Raw genomic sequence first — 18,736 nt, 5'->3', positions numbered from 1 at the left:
GAACAGGTAAAAGGGTATCTACATGACGGTTGTATTACTAGAACGAACAGGTTAAATGGTATCTACATGCCTGTTGTTTTACTAGAATCAACAGGTAAAAGGGTATCCACATGACGGTTGTTTTACTAGAATTAACAGGTTAAATGGTATCCACATGACGGCTGTTTTACTAGAATGAACAGGTAAAAGGGCATCTACATGACGGGTGTTTTACTAGAATCAACAGGTTAAATGGCATCCACATGACGGTTGTTTTACTAGAATCAACAAGTTAAATGGTATCCGCATGACGTTTGTTTTACTAGAATGAACAGGTTAACTGGTATGTACATGACGGTTGTTTTACTAGAATTAACAGGTTAAATGGTATCCACATGACGGGTGTTTTACTAGAATCAACAGGTTAAGTGGTATCCACATGACGGTTGTTTTACTAGAATCAACAAGTTAAATGGTATCCCCATGACGTTTGTTTTACTAGAATGAACAGGTTAACTGGTATGTACATGACGGTTGTTTTACTAGAATTAACAGGTTAAATGGTATCCACATGACGGTTGTATTACTAGAATCAACAGGTTAAATGGAATCTACATGACGGTTGTTTTACTAGAATGAACAGTTTAAATGGTATCCACATGACGGTTGTATTACTAGAATCAACAGGTTAAATGGAATCTACATGACGGTTGTTTTACTAGAATCAACAGGTTAAGTGGTATCCACATGACGGTTGTTTTACTAGAATTAACAGGTTAAATGGTATCCACATGACGGCTGTTTTACTAGAATGAACAGGTAAAAGGGCATCTACATGACGGGTGTTTTACTAGAATCAACAGGTTAAGTGGTATCCACATGACGGTTGTTTTACTAGAATCAACAGGTTAAATGGTATCCACATGACGGTTGTTTTACTAGAATGAACAGGTTAACTGGTATGTACATGACGGTTGTTTTACTAGAATGAACAGGTTAAATGGTATCTACATGACTGTTGTTTTACTAGAATCAACAGGTAAAAGGGTATCTACATGACGGTTGTTTTACTAGAATCAACAGGTTAAAGGGTATCTACATGACGGTTGTTTTACTAGAATCAACAGGTAAAAGGGTATCTACATGACGGTTGTTTTACTAGAATGAATAGGTAAAAGGGTATCCACATGACGGTTGTTTTACTAGAATGAGCAGGTAAAAGGGTATCCACATGACGGTTGTTTTATTAGAATGAACAGGTTAAATGGTATCTACATGACGGTTGTTTTACTAGAATGAACAGGTAAAAGGGTATCCACATGACGGTTGTTTTACTAGAATGAACAGGTTAAATATTATCTACATGACGGTTGTTTTACTAGAATGAACAGAGCATATGGCAATAATAACGCTCACAGTCTTGCTTTTGTGGTAAACATTCAGATTTATATAAAAGTTACAGAACAATTGTTAGTCTGTAATATAAGTAGTTGATTACATACACAAACATTGATTTCTTAATTTCACACGTTGCTGAAAACTGTTTATGGAATCATTCGATAGTCCGACCTCATCTAGAATGTACTGCTTGTGTGGAATTCCTATCGAGTGTAGGATATTGATGGGATTGAAAATCGATATCTATTCTTTGGAATCTGACCTATACAGAACGGTTGCAAAATATTGAACTGACCAATTTTCAAGTGCCATAGAATGAATAGAGATAAAATTAATAAAAATTGAATAGATAAACTACACAGTAAAATTAACATCTGAGAACACTAGTTAGCATGAATTGAACGGTTTCTATAGTGTACATTTTATAACTGGATATAATATATGTGGTAATTATGTAACTATTGATTAATAAAGACACGAGGGCTGAACATTCACGTCCATCGAATTCGTAAGGAATCGCAACTAATATTCTTCTTGATGAAAGCAATCTTGGACTCTTGCCAAGAGGTCCATTTCCACAGCATTATTACTGAATAAGGAATTCTATTTATAATAGTTGACAGTCTACAGAAGGAGAAACCTTAATGCAACAACAACATTAAACTGATGGAGGAAAAGAAACGATTTCAGACTTGAATTCTAAATCTTGTCTGATTATACTCTTGGGATTGTGAATGACATAAATCGCCTTGCGTAATACATACACAGAATACAATAATAGTACAGCACGTTGAATACGGTTACACTGGAAACAATTGTGCTAATACCACAGAAAAATAATGTCGCACAAATCGAGGCGTTGAATAAATTTTTAAAATGTGAAATATTCCTGCTATTGAACGTCGTCTTTTGTCACCAATAGTGGTCGCGATAAGTAAATTTACTTAAAGGACCGTCATGATTCTGCAGGGATTCTTTTATAAAATGATCTGTTTTCTGTATGAAGCTTCCTAAGCTTCTATTATGAGGTGTAAAATGAATTCTGTGTAGACTACTGAACTGGACATACCATAAATCTCGACATCTATTTGTAATCTCGGCCTTCTCGAAGGGATGTAATCAGCTTCATTCTCGTCACATTTCAGCTTCGACAATTCAATTATCAAATCGTATTTTCATCTATCATCGTAGCATTCTAAGCAATAATACGAAAACAGAACAGCATAACCATTTGAAATGCCAGTTGATAACAGATAGGTTTAGGTTACATCGGTAAAACTGCCAGTACAGCACGACGAGATGTAGGCTATCTACTTGAATCGCTAGTGTAGGTAATTATCAAAGTACATGTATGCGTTAGTGATTTAGTGCAGTGTTGTTATACTAAGGTTAATAGCCATTGGTTCTAATACTTATTACACGTGTGGTTGTCACACTTATGATACCAGTTTACCTCATTTCTAATTCATGACAGGTTACATTGACCGTCTTAGTTATGATTAATCTTTAATTGCGCTCACCTTTTTAGCGTGGGTTTGTTATTTCAACAGCGGCAAGGCGTTATGTTCAGTCAGAAATCTACTATACTTTTCATGTTTTAATTAAGCTTATTGTAGGTAAAACTAAGAGATTGATATACGTCACGCTTACATTTGGTCCGATATAGGTACGGTATCAATTATCGACGTAGCAATATAGATTGAAATAATGGATATTTGAATACGATCTGGACTCGTGTTATAGTTCACTATATGTGATGGTTGTGTGTGTAATACGTATTGCTATAGTGTGGTGTTAACCTTGGGTTGTAACAATGTTGTTTGTATCAGCTGGTACCGTTCATAAACATATTTACAAGTCGGTAGATAACACTCAGTGCTGCAAAACCAGACCCTAAATTTCTTGTAAGCGTTGATGATATGATGGCAAAATTAGCAGCATTTACAAATTTGCAAAAATAGGTCAACACGGGTAGTTACTTTGACAACAGTATTGTTCGGATCCTCTGGATATCCCGTGGATATACCTCCTGTGTGAACCTAACACTGCCACCAAAGTCTAGTGAGGTAGCCATGGTAACAGGTGGGTGACCTCACTGTAACTCTGATATCTGTTTGACTAACCGGATCCCAAGTAGCACCGTGCAATCAATTTTGATGGAAGGCTTCAGTTGTCTTGGTAACAGAGAGGTAAGGACATATCAAAGTTTTGATTGGTATAAATTTCCTTCTCTGCAAGCAAACCTTTTCTACCATCATACTGCAACTTCTATCTCAACTCATCTTTTGTTCCAAGTTCTAAAAGTCTTTAACTGACATTGTTCCGAAGTGCATGGTTCTTACGTAAGGTGCTTGGGATTTCACCATCTTTCCGGAACATCCTATTGATAGCTTTATTTCCTGTTATTGGTTTCTGTTCCACTGAACATGCATGTGTCGCCCAGTTCTATTACTAGTCTATTGTCCTTTGAGCTGATTGTCTTGCGCATGGGCTGTTTGGTTTCCGTCCTAAGATAGTTGGCCTACGTATCGCCTCGTGCATTTGTTACAGTAATTTTCAGAGTTTGATACTTCATTTCATTTCCTTTTCTTTGCGATGACGAATGATAGTTGGTTGTCTGGGAAGTGTAGTTTCTGTTAGATTCTGGCCTATGCTTGGGTTGAGGCGAAGCTCGAATCCTTATTCTTCAATAGACGTGTCTGAATAACATTTACTGTTAGTCTTGTGAAAAGCTTCCTTTTCGCCAAATACTTTGGTATGGCGCACTATCAGGAAGAAATTGAAACAAATCAAACTGATAGGATTCTGACCAGCTGTATGCCTCGCTAAGTAAATTGAAATAGAACTCGTCAATAGGTTATAATGCATGGATCTTTCCACTTTTCAAACACAGTCCTCGTGAATATAAAACGTAATTATTTTTATCGCATTATTTATAAATTAGCGGTGATCAATTATCTTTGATATCACTGATTAATCTTGAGTCAAGGACAAAATTGAATTATCTGTGTAAAAGTTTAATTACGAATTTACGTGTGGTCGTGGAAATGTCGTTACTATGTAACACAATGTTACTGTTATGTACATGTATGGAATCGTACCTCCTACATTGTATAGCAGGCTTCGTTCTAACTGACTCTGGGCGGGTAATCAGTACTCCCAAAAACGTACTGGAAATTGTTTAACAAATTAAGGAAATGTGTAGCCAATAGTATTCGGAAAAAATCATTACAGACCTTACTGACAATAGGCTTTAGGTGGGCTTGTGGGCAGTGAAATGTGTCCATACTAAAGAATTGAATAATGTTATATTCGAAATGATAATGCAGTTTTATTTATGTTAATATGTTATTAATAATTTCATAATATATGAAGAAATCAATATTTTACAAACTCAATTATAAGAAATAGTATCTTCAGAGAATTGCTCTCAAAATTGCTCTGAATTAGAATGATGTGTGCGATGTCCGAAGTTACGGGCATTGTTAACGAAATGGTCACGATTCATGACTCCCGAGCTGTAGTAAAAGCGCTAGCCTGACATAAACGCGTCAATGATGCTGGAATTTCATATTTCCTGACGGACGACTTTTATATCCCTGGCGCTATATGAACATCACCAAGCTCGATCGCATGTGACACGAGATAACGTTATTGGTAAAAATTGGGTCAGTTTTCCGGATATAGCATCGCTAGCCTTTATGGTTCCACTAAAATGTTGTGTTGTCCCTTAATGACGAATACCCTTGTTTTAAAGGAATTGCTCTAGCACTGGTAATAAAGTAATCATCCGAGGTTTTTCTCGGCCTGTTTACATGTACATTAGGTGAAATGGTTTACACTTGTTCGGTATAACAAAAAAAGACAAGAAAATGAGAAATTAGAATAAAAATCCCCAAATCCGATACAATGCCTGATAAAATTGATGTTGTCAAGTCAAGTAATTACATATATAGTAACGCAAGGCTATTACACGTTATATGCTTGACATAAGTTCCATGTTAGATCATGTCGATCGTAACAGCCGTTTTGTTTTCAATTGTTAATTAACTATCCTTTTAATGCATTCGATCCAATGAAGCTAAAACGTATAATAAAAATCGCAATGGGTTATAGAAATTATGTTGGGTATAACGTTAAGTACTCACGAAGATGCAAAAGCTATCTGCATTGTGTTAGAATTTTAGTTCAGGATCGCAATGCCTGTACCAAGTTGATTAAAGACCATGCTGGCTATGCCAATACACAAGTGCATGCCAGTTTGATACCTTCCTTGAACATGCCTTGCACGTGACTTTTGCATGTGCTTTCCTAGTCAGAAGCATTTTGGTATCGCCTTAATGACGAATCTGTCAGTTAGCAATGCTTTTCCTGTCTCTGAAATAGTATGCCATGTTTTGATGATTCAATTATAAATGTTTTACTATCTGTACGTAAAACAAATTATTTTATTTTCTGTTCCACCTGATTTTGGAATAAAATTAGACAGGCTATAGGCAATCTATACAAAACGCAATAGATCATACTTTGCTGGTTATTGGCCAGCTTTACAAAACGCCACAGCTTTTTTGCGAGCTTTACAAACCACAACAGGTTTTAGGAGAGATTTACAAACCATCACAGGTGTCAGGCCTGCTTTACCAAAACACCACAATTTATAGACGAGCTTTTCAAATCACCGCAGGTTATAGACGAGCTTTTCAAATCACAACAGTTTATAGACGAGCTTTACAAATCACAACAGGTTGAATGCGATCTCTACAAAACGTCACATGCAATTATAGGCTAACTACCACAAGGCGATTTATACAATACGTTAGGCATATCCATCATGACGAACTCTAGTAACTATAGCAACTAATGTACAACTTGATGGTATGGCAGGGATCGTTTTCTTTTAAACGTCAGTGACATTTTAGTAAACAGACTGTTTCTACCTTGACGTTGTCGAGTAATTGAGAATCATGATCAATTGTCTTTTACAAGAGGGAACCAATGTACTTTGCACAAGTAAACAAATGCCTGTCGATGTTTTGTTTACATGGATGTCTCCTATAATTACAGTCTAAGTATGGCCTTTACTTACAGTAGGCTGGTCTCATCAGCATTAGGGGCCATATTTAAGGCCTTTAATAACAGTAGGCTGGTCGCATCAGCATTAGGGGGCCATAATTAAGGCCTATGCTAACAGTAGGCTGGTCGCATCAGCATAAGGGGGCCCTAATTAAGGCCTATACTTACAGTAGACTGGTCGCATCAACATTAGGGGCCATAATTAAGGCTTATAATTACAGTCAGCAGGTCTCATCGGCATTAGGGTCCTAATTAAGGCTTATACTTACAGTAGGCTGGTCTCATCAGTACTTGTTTCTTTTGTTTCTGTAATGCCTATTTGTTTTTTTACTTAAACTTAAAGAGTAATTGACAACACACAGTTACACTTGAAAACTTGTTAGTATAGAGCATATAGACATACCTCTGACACATGAATTCAACGACAAAAACAATGACAAATCTCTGTATAATGATGACTGACCATGGTCATCATTGTGATCAGATTTCTACCAATACACGCAAACTTACAGCGTAATAAACCATTGTCTGATATATGTTTGTGTGACTGTTCGACTATTAAATTAAATACACAAGTTAATGTGGAATAATACAGGTAACACACTTTCATATTGTGTATTACTTAGACATCAGCCATGATACGTACACATGTATGTATTTGCTCTTTACATGGAAAAAAATTTATATTTATACTAATTTTGTTAATTTGAAATATCTTAATTAGTGTTAAAGGCAAACAAAACATTACTGAAATCATTTAATATGTATCTCTACTAATTTCGATGTTTTTACGATTTACAGTCAGAGTGTGAGGAAGGACAGGGCTAACATGAAAAGAATGATGATGAAAAGGTGTAGCTCTATGGAATCCATGGGTGTCGTCATTGGTAACAACGGTAACCAAGACAACGCTACCGACACATCCAGCTGCCAGAAGACCACAGCGGTCGTTACCACTGTGTACGTGCCAGCGGAAAAGTGTGCCGAACTTTGACCTCATACCTTTTGTTGGTCATTGGTTGCTATAGTAACCATAAAATGTGTCCCTAGCGCACAGGGTTTGGTCAATGGCGCAAAGCACGTTTTGTAATGGTCGGTCAGGAGACGATAAAGAACATGTAGTGTGTATTTGTTGTAATCTCAGAAAGAACAGACATATTTATCGTACAGCGAGATTAACGTGCGTAGGCCTCAGACGAATGATGCGATATTCGTTAAAATTGTTGTACTAATAGGTAATGTGACGCCATTAGCATTAAATCTCAATTTCTGACAAAAAAATCGACTACATACGAAATATTCTCGTATAAACAAAATATTGTCAAAAAGAGTATTGGATAAAATTGGCCGGCCGATTTGCTGAATTCCTAGGATTTTTGTTAAGGACAGTTTCATACCATGTAAGCCTTCATTATGCATTAAATTCTCCAGTCACAAACCGAATGCCGCAAATGTTACTGTACATTTAAACTGTGTGTAATTTGTATTTATAAGCGTCTGAAAAAGCTCATTTTTTAACAAAAAACAGTGTACCCTGTTACAGTTAATACCAGCTAAGATATGTGAGAAACGTTGACAATTTCTATGATATATCTTACTTTTTCAACCGATAAACAGCTAGTTGTCACATGACCTAGCCGTCTATCACGCGACCTACATTTCAATAGGTTGCGATAAGGTACCGTGCATTTTTTTTGTTAATAATATATCGTTTGTTTGTCACTATGTGTAAACTCACTTGTTTTCTTATAACACTCCTTTTAATGAAAAGTGGTTTTTTTATTTGAAAATGTTTAAATGCAGAACAGTGATATTTTGTATATAAAGTTTACTTTTCAAAATGACTTTGCTTCTTTGATGAATGCTTTCGTAGTAGCCGGGGTAAGGTCGCAGGATCAAAGCAAGAAATACACCCATTTACAGCTTGTAAATACAGTATTTTAACCCTTCTGATGGTAAATATAACACACATTTCATAGTTAAAATATCACACGATCTAATAGTTCAATAGAAATAAAAGTTTCACATATACACGTTTAATCACTTTCCTTTGCTGTATACTACTAACATTAAAAAAAATACGTAACACATACAAAACATCTACCTCTTCTACATTATGAGTGTTATCAGATAGCACAAAGTATGTATTGCAGGTTAAATATTACCATCAACTTCTGGTAGTTCTATGATCTACACAAATAAGAAAAACTTGACAAACTTTTGCCTGCAGGATCAGCTGTAATGAATCTGCTATAATAATGATATGAAATATTTTCTAGCTTAAACGGTCACACCTGAAAATACGAAATGCGATCACTTAAAAATGAAAGTGGATTAACCAGTGTATAGACGAGTTTTGCTACAAATCACCACAGTTTATATTCCTATTTTAAAAACAAAAATACGTTTATCGTCCTCAATAATTTACTCAATCAAAATATTATATAAAGAGGTACGTCTGGTCTCTCGGCCGCATTGTCCAAACCACTAAGACAAAACCCCTGTAAAATAGTTAGGACATGGACCCATTTACACGTGACATGATACAACCTGCGGCCTTCATTACTTGTAAAAGAAAACCAGATAAAAAAAGTTCTCACGAATCAGGCGGCCACGCTCCTGGTATAAGATGAAATGCTAGGCAATCCCTTTTTGACACACTTTTTTAAAGATCGAGTATCCATATTATTTATTGATATAAGGTATAACTAGGTATAATATGTGTACATATTATTGTCTTTTATCTAACGATTTATATGAAGTGTCCTTTTTATCTACATGCTGATTAAATTAATTACAATAATCTTACACATTTTATCAGAACTTATAGAGCATTGCTGTAATCTATATTTTGGGTTACAGTTGTATTTGTATTAACCACATGATCAGGAGAGGCGCACTGATATCCGTTTTGTTACTGTTTACAGATATTATCTTTATCATTATTGTAAATAAAAGTTTTGTTGAGTTTGTTTTGATTTAACGATTTTAACATTAAAGATGTGTGCCCCTATGTAAAATTGAATTACCTCAGAAATGCGACCATTATTCTATAATGTTCCTGGCGAAGCGGTAAATACCTGATTTACTTAACGTTGGTAAGATTGACTTTTGATAATTTGAAAAATCTGAAGGTTCTATTGGAACCGTGCCAATCTTTACGGGACGTATATTCAGCTGGCGTTAAGCTTGTGAAGCTGTGAAAACATAAAGGCTACTTTCCATAAATGGTGATTTCGGAAGCCGAAATTTTGTAAACGCCATGGCCAGTTGTCGGGTTATTTACCGTTAAAGCTAAGTTGTAAATAATTATGTTAATGTATTGTGATATTTTTTCCGAATCCCTTTTTCCATTTGCAACCTTTTTCAAACAGTGACTGTCCGTTAGTGGAATCGATAATCGCTTTTCTTCCATGTATGTTGACTGTATTACGTGTCCGCTATTATTTTGGATCGTCTTTCATAAGCTGGGTATTTTAGGAGGAGAACAGTGTGACGACGCGTTGATGACGTAATATTCATACTCAAATCTATTTATTATAAAATCACAAAACTGTTTGCAAAACAATAATTGAAACATCAGAAGGTGTGTTTTGAAACAACGGAAAATGTGTTTTTCTGAAGATAGTAATTATCCAGTAATATTCAGTTGTATGTATTCAGCTTTTTGCAATATAACTTAATTATATTGGATAAATAGCTGTACAGACTGGCACTAGTTGTCATATTCAAATATTACTTAACATAATCTGTTTGTTAATGTAATTTTATGATAAATATATAAACCACAAATACCATTACTGTAAACTTGTAACTAAGGTAATGGGAATCAGGTCTCTGGTTCATGAATGTAACTTAAGTGTTTCCATCGGAAACTTGTTGAAGCGAAGGAAAGTAACAGACAAATGCCCCCACTTAAAGACTTTTCTTCAACTTTTTAATATAACAACCGCAGTGACCAGGCGATGTTTCACATCCTGAGTTCATTCACCATTACTAAAGACAAACGTATTTCTGAACACAGAAGGTTTTTAACAGGATTTTGTGGGTAAGCAACCATCCAGTCACGAACATACAGTGCCTTTTTCTTATGGAGTATATGTATAGTAAATAACCAACTAAAACACTGAAGTGTTAATTAAACCATGTTTTATCCAAGCGAACGCATCCCATAAAAAAAACAGAAAATAGCAACACTATTCCCGTTCCGTATCGGTTATGGGAATGGCTAAATATGAAACCTTTTACTTATACCCAGCTACCATTCCTAATGTATTCAACGTTACCTTGTATAAGTCGTGGGTTAGTGTTGTATGATTGATAACATTATCGTTGCATCGTAGAATGTCTTTTGTGTTTGTATATCCAGATTTCGCATTGCAATATGATGTACATTTCAAATTTATTAAATAACATCTTAACCCTCAGAATACGTCATCATTCAGTTTCCCAAACACCTATGTTTTAAAAAGTGGTAATGGTGATAAAGTGTGTGGCGTATCTGTCTTGCTGTTAGTGTTTCAATCTCACATCTCACAGGTTTGGTGGAAACACTTCAATCCTTAACACATAACATTTGAAAGGACATTGTATTTGTTTCATTATAATTCATTTTGGTTATCATATATCACGTTTTGCTGAAAATTTGATCTAAGAACAATATATTCGTTGCAGTATAGAACATCAGATCATTTCCATCGTTTCCTCAGCGCCTCATCTGATCTACATCCCCTTGCTGTTCCACATCGGTTACGTATAGTTCGTTACGTCACCTTAATGATCATTGTTTATTCAATTAGGATTGTCACTGAATTACATATGTATGTTTGTAAATCAATAAAAGTATTTAAATTACTAAATGTATTTATCTCAATGTAAGCATTTTACATCTTTGTATAAAATGTGTCCTGTTCATTTCACAATGTACAGCTTTGCATATCATGAATTGAATTCCCATTTATTTTCCTCTTGCAAAGCAAATGATATTTTCCCATCCATACCCGTTCGTTAATAAACTGTTCTAAATATTTGAGGTGGATTATTATTTTATGTTACCAATTTGATGCTTTGACTCCTGTAAGTTTTAATATAAACATATTGTCTATTTCTTCATTCATCATCCAAACATAAGAGTGGAATCGTTTTAATCATATACTATATATTTTCTCTTACGTCAAGCAAAATGATGATTGTTAACAGCGATATCATTGGAATAGAACATCAGGACGCTAGGACTTTCATTGGTCTTTCTGTAACGAAATAATTTCACATTACGATACATTTCGATTTCAAATAATCTTATCTGATCTTTAAGAGTGAGTATATTATCCAATAGATTTTTTATTCGTTGAAAATAAATTTAATTTAAACAATATTTTATTCAATATAATCAGCAATATTACAAATACAACTGTAAATATGGGATGGGAAAACAAACTTGGAGCTTATATTAATTCCTTTCCCAAAAATAAAATTTGATTGCATAAATACTCGGTGACTTTCTTGGAAAAACATATAACTGTGTATCAATCTATTTTTGGTTTCTCCACAAATTTAAGTTTTACAGTACATGATTGATTGATAGAACAATTTCACTTACAGGGAGTTCCTTGTCAGTGTTAAGTATTTTTTGTTACAGCTTACCCTGTTCAAACATATGTGATTCTTTAGTGTTTAACAGTATCCGAATGTAAATACACCTCATGTCACAGAATTTTTGGGGTTTCATTGATGCCATATATATTATGGCAGCTTTGGTTTAGTTTCTTTGCAACATAAACATGTACAACCAAATCAGTTTGCAGTTATCAAACAATTCACTTACTGTTATCGTTTATATAGACAAAAGACCGCCACCTACTAGCGATAAATTAAACATAAAACGCCCCCTGGTGGCAGTTATTCGGTTTACTCTTCCTAAGACATCATTATTGCAAAGCAAAGGAGAGAATAAAATTTTGAAAAAAATGAGCTTTTAGTCGTTGTTCTTTTCTCTATATTACACGTGTCGTCTTGTAACCCTTCAACAAGTTTAAACAGTGTACATGAGCAATCTCCTGATGAGATTATATAAAAGATTAAATGCAGCTGTATAACTATATAAAGAGCTAGTTTCTGGAGAGAAACCCTTCCTTTAAAGATGATCTGACCAGGATGCTATGCAATAGCGCAGCAGTACAGCTTGTTTGTCCTACACAAGGTAGGTGACGTCGGATTAGTCGGGCAAGAAGAATATCAGATAAAATATCCACGTAGACAAGGATCAGATTTAATCAAAGACACTTAATAATTTGCAGCACAATTTACTTTACATTTCAAGGACAAAACAGGAACCAAGGAAACCCGACCACCAAACATATACAAACGTATACACAAAACAGACACTATGTTGGCATCCCTGGATTAACCTGTATGTCATACTGGAAGTATATCAAAGTCATACATTGCTCAGTTTGAATCATTATAATGACTTAAAAAACCCAGAAAGCATATCATTGAACCCCCAGATATTATGACTGACGTAAAACAATGTATCAAGGGTAGTGACATGTTAGTTAGCGTCAATAAACTTGTATTGAACTGAAAATTAAAGCATTTAAAGATTGAATAATCAACCGTAGAGTAAAAATAAAACCAAAAATCACTATCTTCATCAATTTGTTCACATGAGGTCGCTGTTAGGGCATGGCCTACCGTAAAAACATTCCGTAGCTCCTTAACGAATCCAGGGATTTACAACATAACTTGGTTACTATGACATTTTGATATTGAATTATTGTAGTCATTTGTATTTTCCCACCAACTGACTACGTCAAGCTTTCTCTGAAACCTTTTGAAGCCCCAGACGATGTAATTGTAAACCTGATCCATAAAAAAAACAAATAATCAGTATCGAGTTTTTCCTCAATTAATTTACGTTAGAGCTAAACAAACCAGAATAGAGCCTTTTTTCCGACATTGGAGGGATGTACTGCGACTTCGTCACCCGTCTCCCCGTGATAGTATAGCTTCTGCGATAGCATTAAGCCTGGAACAAACAAATTGCACGATCGTTATCGGGAATCGTGAGACGCACTATTTCACCAACTCCAAAAAATGAATGAAACTGATGCAAGAACATCGCCTCAGACATCGTACAATGCAATTTTTTCAGAAAAAAAACCAGCACATCATTTGTCCGGAATTATCGGTAGCAGTGTATCCATTAAATCAACAAGGAGAAAAACGAGAATGAACGCGTACTATTATTTGATATGTATTACATGTTTAGCAATAATGAGCATACGAAGAAATGGAATATTTTCCTATTAGATAATGATCGCGATCATAAATCTTGCCTAAATTATCCCTCAACCCGCGTCATTCGAGACATTGTGTTTGTCTGTCAGAGAAAGACGAAGTATTCTTCGAATTGCTACACTGTATGAGGAAAGGTAGTGTATGGAGAGTGCACAATTCAAATGTCATAGCAGAAATAAACATATTTTCAAGGAAAAGATTAATAATATTTTGAGTTATATAATATCCACATTCAATTCTATCCACTTATGAGTTATACAGTGGCATGATACAAGCGTTACCCGGAAATAGAAGTAATAAGAATGATAGTTATCAGTTTGGATCATGGCTTGGTTGGGCAACAGTAAAACCTCCCGAACACTTTTCATTACGCTTTTATTTATTTTTTATAAATAAATTTATATTTTATATACAAATGATGGTATGTCTTATACTTTCCATAACGTAAAGCATTTTCCTTAAGTAGTGTTGGAGTCGAGAGTCTCCTTCTATCATTTGGAATGTGAATTATAAGATATTGAAGGATTCCATATCTTATTCCGAAATGTAACAATATGTGCATTACTTGGTAACTTATCCTAAATATCCAGTGGGTGAATGGCCAATGTGTTTACACACAGGGACTTTTGGGCCTGTTTCCCTTGGAGTTTATGTAGGATGGATTGTCAACAAATATACATGATTTATATAATTGTAAATATTATATTCAAGAGTTAAAAATTATTTATTGCACGAGCTAAATTATAGTAGTCTCCCCTACACTGTTTAAATAGGCCTAGTCTGATGTCCAATATCAATAATTGGCATTTTAAGAATATAATTATGTTAACAGAGAAAACAAAGAAGAGTTCCTGTCTGTGAACACTATTACAGCTCCTGCACACAATACTATATAGGAGTGCTTGACAAACAAGACAATCTCACTTATACATTTTCAAATTTTACTAATCATTGAACTGTATAATCTTTCCAAACACCGATTACTGATAAGAACCTTCTTTGTTTGTAATGGACTCCGAAACTTTTTTTTTTTTTTTTTTACAAATTTATAACAATGCAATTACATTACAATTCATTCATTAAATATTCATTTATAATAAACTGCATATTTCAAGGTACATTGTATAATTAATAATTAATTATGTTTATGTCCAATTAAATTAGAGCTAAATTATGTCTGGTATATAAAAGCATTGTTTAGAAGTGATAGAAAAGAGGTTAGAGCAGGTCCTAGAGGTTTAAAAGGGAAAGTAAGACTAAGAGAGAGAGAAAAAAAAAAAAAAAAAAAAGAAGGGGGGGGGGGGGGGGGGGGGGGGGTGGAGATTGAGAAACAAAGAAGCTATATAGATGTGTCGGAAAGTTCAAGGAGTTTTACATATAAGTATTTGGAAGTTGAATATCAATAAAAATAATTCACTTTTATTAAAATCAATATATCCCCGAGTAAAATATGTGTCCTTGATTGGACTCCGAAACTTGACAGGAATCCATATAAACAACTTTTTGATTGCCAGCTGTACTAGTTGCTCAACAAATCCACCATCGGTAATTTCCGTTACTATTCTTAGTACCATAAAACCAGGGTTACAGCCATATTGTGGCATTGTATACTCAAGAAGTAGAATTAATATAATGTGGATTTTGAAGAATTTGAAGACCTTTTGATCAAAAAGTTTTCTTCATCAGACTGTTTGTTTTCCCACTCTTTAACCTACCACACCTCATGTCAAACAGTAGAAATACCTCCGTTCTCTAATCATATGACTTTTCTGTCCCAAATTGGCGAACGTCGATCTAAAAAAAATGGTTGCCAACAATGTTTGAAGCATATGTTTTTAATTCACAACAAAGGCCGTAATGAAAAAGAATGTAAATGAAACCACGAGAATGGTTGAATTCTTTGTTAACAAGGTCTCTGTTGACAAGGTCTTTGTTGACAAGGTCTTTGTTGACAAGGTCTTTGTTGACAAGGTCTTTGTTGACAAGGTCTCTGTTGACAAGGTCTTTGTTGACAAGGTCTCTGTTGACAAGGTCTTTGTTGACAAGGTCTCTCTTGACAAGGTCTTTGTTGACAAGGTCTTTGTTGACAAGGTCTTTGTTGACAAGGTCTCTGTTGACAAGGTCTTTGTTGACAAGGTCTCTGTTGACAAGGTCTTTGTTGACACGGTCTCTGTTGACAAGGTCTTTGTTGACAAGGTCTCTGTTGACAAGGTCTTTGTTGACAAGGTCTCTGTTGACAAGGTCTTTGTTGACAAGGTCTCTGTTGACAAGGTCTTTGTTGACAAGGTCTCTGTTGACAAGGTCTTTGTTGACAAGGTCTCTGTTGACAAGGTCTTTGTTGACAAGGTCTCTGTTGACAAGGTCTTTGTTGACAAGGTCTCTGTTGACAAGGTCTTTGTTGACAAGGTCTCTGTTGACAAGGTCTTTGTTGACAAGGTCTCTGCTGACAAGGTCTCTGTTGAGTTCGGTGGCAAGATTCTCCAGTAGGTGTAAGGTATTCATACGGGAACAAAATGTGAACTTGAAACCACGGACACAGCAGGCCCTTCTCTTAAGCTGTTACCTCCATCTTTATATTTCAACATAACCATCAGGGACATCTTGTTACTCTCAATATAATGATTTCTGTTATAGTTGGCGACTGTTGACAGACGAGCTTACAAAGTGTTTCCAACGACACGGTTAATGAAGAATATAAGCCAGTTTATTATATATGTTTCGGTCCTATGAACGTTTTTATTAGAATCGTGACACTGCCTCGCTGTTTGGTTGTTCCGCCCCAGCTCTCGCTATGAGGACCTGACTTCACTTAGGTTTGACCGATGTTTACATGGAGGGTGTTGTTGATGAAGCAGAAAATGCTTATTATGTTTATTTTTGCTTACTTGACTAGGCTTTTAAATGAGCAGATATAATCCAGCTACGGGTGGAATACAACAAATATCGCTAGGTGGCTAAGGGCCGGTGGTTACTAAAGTCTCTTCTGGAGTGTACAGTGTCAAAATACAACTGTTACCGTGATTTAAGGATGGTGGTGAAAGTCGTTGATAATGATTTGGTTGAAATATCTGTTGCCATTTATATAAACAAATGACATGTGGACACCCACACAGCTAGATAATCCGCGGCCGTACGCTGGCCTGTAGACCCGATTCCGATCACTGTCCATAACAAGAGCAGATAAAACATACTGTATTAACATTTTTGCTTTTTAGTTGAGGGCACATCAATAGGTTAAGATTTTCCATAGAAAAGGTTGCTGAAGTTAAGGCATGGATCTTTTTTCTCAACTCGAGCAATGCTTATTATGGAAAAGTTACGTTGGTGAAAGTTGAGTAACATAAGTGAATATTTTGCCTGAGTCTATCATAAATATTAAAGCTTGGTCTACAGAATAATTTGAGCGTTTGGTTGAACTCTTATGAAAATTTGATGCCAAGAAGCCTCCACCCAACCTCTTTAACACACTAGAGGAATCTGGTCTTCAACGCGCGAGATTATGTGTTAATTCAATACTTGGTTTGAGTTGACTCCCCTCTATCGAAATGCAATACGTTGCTGCGTCTTTCAGCATTCCACTAGAGAAAACATTCGTGAAATCAATGCTGTTCACTTCATTTACATTTTCATCGATATATGAGGTTGTAACAGGTACAATCTGTCTTCATAATTCCCACCTAATCCGGTAAGTACCCTGATGACAGACTTCGTGAGGTGATGACCATACTGTGGTATCGTATATACATTCCTTTGATTAACTTTGCAGAGAAATACTAGGATTTGCAGTTTTCCAAAACTCATCCTTTCGCAATGTCTGTGCTTTCACGAAGTGTTTTAGACAGCTATATCGTTTTGAATAACGGATAATGTATCGATATTTTCACAAAATGTTTTCTCAAATACCAAATTGGTTAGCAATTGTCCTAATTTTGAGAGAGAAAAAAAGGTTATCTGTTGATAACAATTGACAGAAATTAACTGGCAGATTTTATACAGAAACGAACCGCGGAAGAAAACTAATTGATGTGTTTCCGAAATTTAATTTATAAGCTATACTTTGTTGTTAACATCTATTCGATGTGCGCGGTATGTACAGTGCGCGATGTGCGCGGTATGTACAATGCGTTTAGACAGAAAACATGATGTCATACCAAGACTACATTACATTTTGCCAGTTAGATTTCGTACAGTGTGATAATACTGTTTACACTGTAACATTTATAAAAAATATGTACAGTCGAACCTCGTTATCTCGAACTCTTTTAACTCGAAGACCCCGTTTATCTCGAAGAATTTCTCCGGTCCCGGCCAAATCTGTTCTTTATCTTAGTAAATAAAACTCTGATAATTCGAACCCTGAACAGTCGAAAAACTCGGATACCTCGAAGTAAAATATTGGTTTCAATAGCGTTGATCCAACATAGTAGTTGTCACAGTACTGTTCCAGCAATGATTTTATCGATAAAATGACGTTAGTGATAGTTGAGTAACATCAGTGAATCTTGTGTCTGGGTATATTATATTGATGCTTGATTGCATAACAATTCGAGTGTTTGTTTAAACTTAAATTCAAATTGGATGATAAGTAGTCTCCACCAAAGCTCCTTGACGCTCTAGAGGAATCCGGTCCTTTTTATCCAATACCTCGCTTGAGATTAAAAGTGTAATTTCAACATTTGATGGGAGTTGTTTCCCTTCTCTTGTCATACCAAAACAATATTACATTTTGCAAGTGAGATTTTGAACATTTCACATTGTATTGTAACAGATATCAAAAGAGGTAGTTGTCATAGTTTCGAGATATCACTTTTGGTTTGACCGATCAAAATAGTACTTCCCATTCATGTCATCAAAAACCGCAGATTTTCTGGTCATATTGCGTTGTTACAGTACATACACTTAGAGAAAACGGTAGGATTGCGCTGAGTAGCCATTTCAAATGGCGGGCTACTTTGTTATCAAGCTTTATTATAATATGACACCAAAG

At 35.3% G+C, this 18,736-nt stretch overlaps 1 protein-coding gene across 2 annotated transcripts in view; it reads left to right on the top strand.

Annotated features, from left to right (window-relative positions):
• Positions 1-12,417, top strand: part of LOC110451825 (thrombospondin type-1 domain-containing protein 7A-like) — a 328,653-nt gene extending 316,236 nt beyond the window's left edge. For both annotated transcript variants that reach the window (XM_021500117.1, XM_021500108.1), the window contains one exon: positions 7,252-12,417. In XM_021500117.1, the coding sequence (XP_021355792.1) occupies positions 7,252-7,444 (193 nt within the window). In that variant the 3' untranslated portion in view covers positions 7,445-12,417. The remainder of the gene's footprint in view (positions 1-7,251) is intronic.
• Positions 12,418-18,736: the final 6,319 nt, after the last annotated feature.

The sequence above is a fragment of the Mizuhopecten yessoensis genome, unplaced genomic scaffold, assembly GCF_002113885.1.
Source record: "Mizuhopecten yessoensis strain PY_sf001 unplaced genomic scaffold, ASM211388v2 scaffold673, whole genome shotgun sequence".
Lineage (NCBI taxonomy): Eukaryota > Metazoa > Mollusca > Bivalvia > Pectinida > Pectinidae > Mizuhopecten > Mizuhopecten yessoensis.
This window is presented reverse-complemented; position numbering and strand designations above follow the sequence as displayed.